At 41.5% G+C, this 8725-nt stretch overlaps 1 protein-coding gene across 1 annotated transcript in view; it reads left to right on the top strand.

Moving 5' to 3' along the window:
• Window positions 1-1792: 1792 nt before the first annotated feature.
• LOC103517027 overlaps window positions 1793-8725 on the top strand; it is a 24167-nt gene continuing 17234 nt past the window's right edge. The window contains exons 1-3 of the mRNA XM_017447298.2: window positions 1793-1967; window positions 4642-5100; window positions 5438-5565. Coding sequence (XP_017302787.2) covers window positions 1835-1967; window positions 4642-5100; window positions 5438-5565 — 720 coding nt within the window. The 5' untranslated portion in view covers window positions 1793-1834. The remainder of the gene's footprint in view (window positions 1968-4641; window positions 5101-5437; window positions 5566-8725) is intronic.

Raw genomic sequence — 8725 nt, forward strand, 5'->3', positions numbered from 1 at the left:
GAAAGATGGAAGAAGAGAAGAGAAGAAGAAAGATGGAAGAAGAGAAGAGAAGAAGAAGAAGAAGAAGAAGAAGAAGAAGAAGAATAGGACCAGGAGTAAGAGGAATTAGAAGAAGAAAGATGGAAGAAGAGAAGAGAAGAAGAAGAAGAAGAAGAAGAAGAAGAAGAAGAAGAATAGGACGAGGAGTAAGAGGAATTAGAAGAAGAAAGATGGAAGAAGAGGAGAAGAAGAAGAAGACCGAAGACCATTTTCCAGGTTCTGCAGAATTTCGGAGAATACGGATGATGATGATGATGATGATGATGATGATGAGAGAACGTACTCATAATCATCCACTTACTAGGAATGACTTAGCAGTGGCACATTAACCTGCAATCATATTTCCCACCTCTCACTTCGTCTCCTACCTCATATTTCCCACCTCTCACTTCGTCTCCTACCTCATATTTCCCACCTCTCACTTCGTTTCCTACCGTTCGTCTCCTACCTCTCACTTTGTCTCCTACCTCATATTTCCCACCTCTCACTTCGTTTCCTACCTCATATTTCCCACCTCTCACTTCGTCTCCTACCTCATATTCCACACCTCTCACTTCGTCTCCTACCTCATATTTCCCACCTCTCACTTCGTTTCCTACCTCATATTCCACACCTCTCACTTCGTCTCCTACCTCGCATTTCACACCTCACACTTCGCCTCCTTCATCACGTTTCAAACCTCACACTTCGTCTCCTACATCACATTTTCCACCTCACACTTCGTCTCCTACCTCACACTTCTCTCACTATCTACTCACACTATCTACGATTATAGAATATAGGTATTATGGCAGACACGGTGGGCTTATCACAGATTATATTATTGTAGATTATTTTATTATTATAGATTTAGTTTTAGTTTAATCTTAACATTGTACCACATACAATAAAATTGTATATTTGTACAAAATAAAATTGATTGATTGATTGATTGATTGATTGATAGCACGTTGAACGCACCAGGTCCCAAATACCGAAGTTAAGCAACGTTTCGCGTGGTTGGTATTCGGATGGCTGCTGACTTTTCCCGACCCCTCTCAGACTGGGTGAGGGTAATGTTAGAAGGCGTCTTTCCTGAGGGTCCATACCTCTCATGCTGATTTTATTGACCAACAAACTTTTGACCTTTTTGCACATTGAGTAATTTGGTCAATCCTCTCTACTCTGGTCCTTCAGGAATTTCAGGATTAGATATTGCTACCTTGGGCTCGACATTTTCCCTAGGGATAGTTGTGAATAGCAGGACCGTATTCAGGATTTTGTCGAGGAGAGGGGCGAGAGTCCCTCTAAAATTTAGAGTCTAAATACGGCCCTGGTCAATAGTCTACTAAATCGAGCTCAAATTTGGTTCCGGACCGAATTTCAAACCCACCACTTTTCTTCCGTTTTCAGATCCCCCTAACACCATGATCAAGTGACATTTTCCCTAGGGATAGTTGTGAATAACAGGACCGTATTCAGGATTTTGTCGAGGAGAGAGGCGAGAGTCCCTCTAAATACGGCCCTGGTCAATAGTCTACTAAATCGAGGCCAAATTTGGCTCCGGACCGAATTTCAAACCCACCACTTTTCTTCCGTTTTCAGATCCCCCTAACACCATGATCAAGTTACTTCTCACCTCCCTCCTAATCAACTGTTCTGCCCTGCGCGTTTCCTGCGTCAAAAATGCTGCTGATGCAATGGTCGACTCGTCAAATGCCCAGGACCTGACGCCCATTAGTCACCCTGAGGCGAGCGACACTGCCGTCACTGTTCTGCCCTGCGCGTTTCCTGCATCAAAAATGCTGCTGATGCAATGGTCGACTCGTCAAATGCCCAGGACCTGACGCCCATTAGTCACCCTGAGGCGAGCGACACTGCCGTCACGGGATACAACAGAGATGACCGCATGTCACGACCTGATAGAAACTTCATCATCACCCATGAAGGTAACCCATACAGCACAAAAGTTGGAAATCTACGTAATACCATTGTCAAAAGTAATTCCGTATTACAGAAGCAAGAAAAACAATATGTAATAGGATGACCGCATGTCACGACCTGATAGGAACTTCATCATCACCCATGAAGGTAAGGTGACCATCTGTTGGAGTTGATTATTATCATTGTTATTTTAAGAGTTTTGATAGAGGGAACTGTAACTGCTAAGGTCTTATCGTCCCGAAACCGAAGAGATTATCCCTTCAGGATAAAATGCGCCCCGGGCGGGAATCGACCCCGCAGCCTAGCGCTTACAAGCTATAACAGAGACCACACGAGTCTATTGTACTTTCCAGTAATTATTATCATTGTTATTTTAAGAGTTTTGATAGAGGGAACTGGTAACTGCTAAGGTCTTATCGTCCCGAAACCGAAGAGATTATCCCTTCAAGATAAAATGCGCCCCGGGCGGGAATCGACCCCGCAGCCTAGCGCTTACAAGTTATAACAGAGACCACACGAGTCTATTGTACTTTCCAGTTGAGGGTCACTACTCGACCACGGAGGTGACCAGATTGCAGGATTTGGTTTTATTTTTAAATAGGTACCTACCATTTCTCTTGGAGGGTTTCAGCAGTCATTATATATAAGTTCTGTGGATCAACTTGATAAGGAGAACCAAAAGGCAGATATATTGTGTAGAACTTCACCAAAAGGCAGATATATTGTGTAGAACTTCACCAAAAGGCAGATATATTGTGTAGAACTTTACCAAAAGGCAGGTATATTGTGTAGAACTTCACCAAAAAGCAGATATATTGTGTAGAACTTCACCAAAAGGCAGATATATTGTGTAGAACTTCACCAAAAGGCAGATATATTGTGTAGAACTTCACCAAAAGGCAGATATATTCTGTAGAACTTCACCAAAAGGCAGATATACTGTGTAGAACTTCACCAAAAGGCAGATATATTTCTTTGAAGTTCTGCACAATATATCTGCCTTTTGGTTCTCCTTATCAAGCCTACTATTTCTAATTGATGGACCACTAATTTTTATTGCCTGTGAATGTATGCCCTTATCACATTCTCTTACCTATTTATAATCCTAAAAGATCCGACATTCAATGGCCAAAGAAAAAGTTTGATTATAAATCACGGAGATCACCAAAACGCGATCATTTAAATAATCTTTAATAGGTACCTTACAGCCTTACACAATCATTAGTAATGTCATTATTTCCAAGTAATGATGAAAAATCAGAAAATCCGGAATTCCATCATTAGTAATGACATTACTAATGATCATGTAAGGTACCTATAATAGAGCTAAGGGCCTAACACGAACAATCTCTAATGAAGGACTCATATCAGTTTTACTCTTAAGTGGTAGAGTAATCCAAGTAGGTACCTAATTATCTCTGCCACAAAATTAACAACTTAACCCTTTGGTGACCTATGTAAACTACAGTTTAAATTAGTCACCAAAGGGTCAAAATACTTAATTTTGGACTCTTCTCAAGTCGAAACAATTAAAATTGTTTTGGATCATAAAACAAAACGAAATCGTTAAAAATCAATTCGAAAACTTGAAAAAAAAAAAAGAAAAAAAAAAAAAAAAAAAAAGACATTCAATAATGGCCAAAAAAAAAAGTTTGATTATAAATCACGGAGATCACCAAAACGCGATCATTTAAATAATCTTTAATAGACCTAAGGGCCTAACACGAACAATCTCTAATGAAGGACTCATATCAGTCTTACTCGTGGTAGAGTAATTCAAGTACCTAATTATCTCTGACACAAAATTAACAACTTAACCCTTTGGTGACCTACACATATAAACTACAGTTTAATTAGTCACCAAAGGGTCAAAATACTTAAAATTGGACTCTTCTCAAGTCGAAACAATTAAAATTGTGTTGGGTCATAAAACAAAACGAAATCGTTAAAAATCAATTCGAAAACTTGAAAAAAAAAAGAAAAAAAAAGGTAGATTGGTAGATAGAAATCAGAGTTAAAGACCCGTTTATTTTACTTAAACTTTTCAACTTGGGTCTTATTACAACTTTTATTATTTTGTTTATGTTTATTTCGAAAATGCAATGAACTTTTTACTTCTTGAGGGATCTCCTACCTACCAACGAGATTCGCGAAAGCCCGTGATAAATTGAAAGAGAAGAAGGTATTTAAAGATTTCAAAGACCTTCTTTTAATTGGTCATTCCGAATGACCAATTATGACTCATTCGCAAAACATGCAATCCAGAATCCAGATTTCGTTACGACCCAAGATGTCATCATTAGCGTGTGACTGTGACTTTCAAGCTGTAAAATGAGAAGATAGTATAACTGGGACTTGATATATCAGGAACTCCAGATTGCCTAATAACTTTATACGAGATTGTATGAAACATAGGTATTTAGAAGATAGAAGTTCAACAGTCACAAAAAAGTCCGCCTTGTGACTGGAAGCCAAAAACAAATTAGCGAATTTCCTTTCTTGCTGAAGATTAGGTATGTTGGTTTGTTTGTTTACAAATGTCTGGAATTACAAATGTCGCTAATTTGTTTTTGGCTTCCAATCACAAGGGGGACTTTTTTTGTCACAAGGGGGAACATATTCTTCAACAAGAAAGGAAGATTACAAATTTCCATCTAAAACGGCTCTCTCCCATTCCAGGCATCCTGAACTACCAGCCCGTCTCCCGCAGCATCCACAACCTGGACCAAATCTACAACCCCACCTTCTCCCGCTCCGAAGTCATTCCCGTTCAAAACGACGGTGGACACGGTCTCTCTGGAAGAGCCCTTCAAGACAACGCCCTCATTCAAGTCCAGTCTGGACGTGACGTACACGGCGCCTACACATCACGTGATGCAGTCAGCGTGCCGCTACACGTGGGGTTCCAAGTGGAGGACCCGCCCGCCGGAACTTACCGAATGAATCCGAAGGGCAAAGTCCTTAACTTGGACGACTCGAATGGGGCTGCCGCGGATAATCGCTACGTACGCAAAATGGTTGCTAGGCAACCGAGCGTGGTTGCTAGGCAACAGAACAAGGGGAAAGTAGCGCAGGCGCAGAGTGATCTGAGCTTGGCGGAGAGCGCGCATGAACCGTTCGCGGTTTTTGGCCAGAAAGGTGAGTGGCATTGTAGATTATTTTTAAATCATGGTCTTTTTAAGGTCAGCAAACTACATACCTGTTCAAGTTATGGAGATCACGATACCACCTGTTGCAGTGATGTAGTGGTCAAATTATTATTGCTCTTGTTCTGGAACTTGTTCTAAGCTGACAGTCTAAATAAAGCACTGCTTATACTTATACTCTTTCCCTGTCCGTGGGAAAGGAATGGTCTCACGGTGGTAGAAAAATATTGATGGGGGAAAACCCTCTAACTTACTTCTAGACGCTCTAAAATGAAAGGTCCTCAGGCCTCAAGTTAGTAATGAAATATCACCCATTTGTCCAATTCCAGTCAACACTCCCGACCACTCTCGACCAACCCAACTTCGGTCGATTCATCATCAGCCATCCGCGCATCAAATGGAAATGGATCAACATAACTCCGCCAGCAATGCTTACTACCGCGCGATACCACCCAACCACGAGTATACTGATACTCTTTCCCTGTCCGTGGGAAAGGAATGGTCTCACGGTGGTATAAAAATATTGATGGGGGAAAACCCTCTAACTTACTTCTAGACGCTCTAAAATGAAAGGTCCTCAGTCCTCAAGTTAGTAATAAAATATCATCCATTTGTCCAATTCCAGTCAACACTCCCGACCACTCTCGACCAACCCAACTTCGGTCGGTTCATCACCAGCCATCCGCGCATCAAATGGAAATGGATCAACATAACTCCGCCAGCAATGCTTACTACCGCGCGATACCACCCAACCAGAAGTTCCTCAACCCTTACTTCACCGGAATAAACGATTTGGATCTGGCCGCTTCGGACCCACGAGAGACGTTTGATGTCTTTCAAGCAAGCGGAAGAAGCGGGTTCAACGGAGCAAACAGCGGTTTCAGCGGAGCAACCAACGGATTCAGCGGTGGACAGAAACACAAGGATCTGAGTCTCGCCGCTTCGGAACCACGAGAGACGTTTGATGCGTTTCAACACGGAAGCGGTGGAAGCAACGGTTTCAAAGGAACAACCAGCGGATTTAACAGCGGTTTCAGCGGTGGCCAGAAACACAAGGATCTGAGTCCGGATGAGACGAAGGTTTACGATGTGAACGGTGGAGGAGCGAAGTCCTATGTGGACTACATGACGGCGGCAGATTTGGAGTCGAAGAAATACCTGTCCGGAAGATACCGGGACATCGAGGATGCTGGATCAGGTGAGAGGGGGATTTTTTTTTTTTTTAAGAAGTTTGACAGAGGGAACTGTAACTAAGGTCTTATCGTCCCGAAATTGAAGAGAGAAGGAAGACAGGATAGGAGAAAGCCAGCCGTTCCGAGAACGAACATTATCCGTTCAGGGTAAAATCCGCCCCGGGAGGGAATCGAATCCTCGGCCTAGCGCTTACAAGGCAGACGCGTTATACCCTCCAAGCTAACTAGACTGACCCGTAGGAAGTTGCTTTGACTTCCGAGACTTTTAAGGTGACATACGTTTTGAAATCACTTTTGAGCCAGTCTAGTCTGCCTTGTAAGCGCTAGGTCGCGGGTTCGATTCCCGCCCGGGGCGGGTAATGCTCGTTCTCGGGATGGCTGGCTTTCTTCCATCTTGTCTTCCTTCTCTCTTCGATTTCGGGACGATAAGACCTCAGCAGTTACAGTTCCCTCTATCAAACCTCTTGAGAAAAAAACACACACACACACACGTGCGCGTGAGACTTACCTAGAACCGGCACTGGTTCGATTCTTGGAGGTGTTGATTTTATTAATTACATTTTCAAAAAGAACACCTTAATCAAGATTTGATCCGGTGTCTGATCATATCTCTTAATCAACCCCAGGCCTATTACTCTGGTCAATTACCTAGCTTCACCAATGCAATAGATTATAATACGTACGTACCGCTAGCTCCTCAATTTTACAGATTATACTTACGTACCTAGTGTACCTGTAGGTGGTTTGTCTTTAAAATAATGGGGCGTTTCCACTCACTCGGCATTTGCCGATCGGTATGGTCTGCTTCCATTTTAGACAAATGGAAAATGGAAACAGATCTAGTAGGAACATAACCTGCGTGGTGTAGTGGTCAAGACACTCGCCTGGTAATCAAGAAGGCTTGGGTTCAATCCCAGCCTAGGTATGCCATTTTATCCTCAATGTGGTTCGAGAATTTGACCACAATAAGCTATCAATGCCAGCCTGGTTAACTTGCAGGGTATAGCACGCCTGCCTTGTAGATGCCCGTTCCCACGTGAGTTTCATTCGATTGTTCTTGTAGGGAATATAATTTAAATGAGACAAGTGGGAACGGTCCTTAAGTTGTAACCACTAGGTCTCAGGCTCGATTCCCGCCCGTTGTGAATTTATTTAATTTGTACAAAAATGGCATTCAATATCTTTAGTTTCGGTCTTTCGGTTCTCAATTAACCACGTTCGACTGTAAACACAAACATGTAGAACACGTCATGAAAAAAGAAGACTCTAAATGACCTTTGTTGGTGAACCAAATAGCCAATTCTGTCCAACTTTGGAGCCAACGCCACACGCGATTCGCGCGAGTTATGAAATTCTTCGGGTAAAAATCAAACGACATGACATAATATCTACTCTACAGCTTTGGTCGGCCGATAAAAATATTTTAGATAGCTAATACTCTACTCTACAGCTTTGGTCGGCCGATAAAAATATTTTAGATAGCTAATACATACTTGAATAAATTTTATTTTATAAACATGAATATTATTTCTAATGTTGAAAAACTCTTTAGATTACCTATATGGGCTATAATACAATCACATAAGTGTGAGCACAATACTAATATAAGTGTGAGCAGTGAGTGCCTACATTATTCAGATTATTTAATACTACCCTATAAGTTATTTTTTATTGTTTGTAAGAATTTTGTTTCTGGTGTGATATTGATTTATGATGTCATTGTGTTTTTTTGCAAATTTCTTTCTTTGTTCTTTTTCTCTATGGATCTTCTTCTTTAGGTTCCATTTATTTTCGCATAGTTTTTTTTTTTTTTTTTCTGGTTTAGTTTTTAGTTTTTTTTGGAAGGTAGGTATTTTTTTCTCTTCTTTTCTTCTGTATCCTTCTTCCTCATCCATCTTACTGATATAATTGCGCTTGATTTGTTTTCTCTTCTTACTATCTACATTTTTTCCACATGCTTTTCAGATTTCAGTGATCTCATGGATGTGCTAGCTCAACATGGAGTCACCATTTTTCCTCTACGTCACCATTCTAATTCGTCCAGGTAGTAAGAATACACGAGAATACCAATAAATCACTTCCCCCCTCCCCCTCCGAAAGCACCAATTTAAATTTGTAAAAAAAAAACTTTGGAACAGGGCAAGAGGCAGATAAGGCCGGACCTACTAGTTAGCTCTTCCGGTAAAAGAACCTAGGAATTATCCCTGATGTTCCCATACATTTACCAGGAGAAGGACCAATTTTTGATTGAACCTAGGGATTCCGGTAAAACCCTAGAATATAGAAGTGAAGAGGAAATGCTTGCCCTTTTTTAACACACAGGGATATCCTCGGGATTTACGGGAAATCCCTCTCCGGGCTTATCTCGTAACTTCGGGGTACTTGTTAAGGCTTGCCGCAAATATCCAAAAGGTCGGATCGGGA

This window comes from Diaphorina citri, unplaced genomic scaffold, assembly GCF_000475195.1.
Source record: "Diaphorina citri unplaced genomic scaffold, Diaci psyllid genome assembly version 1.1 scaffold1724, whole genome shotgun sequence".
In the NCBI taxonomy this organism is placed as follows: domain Eukaryota; kingdom Metazoa; phylum Arthropoda; class Insecta; order Hemiptera; family Psyllidae; genus Diaphorina; species Diaphorina citri.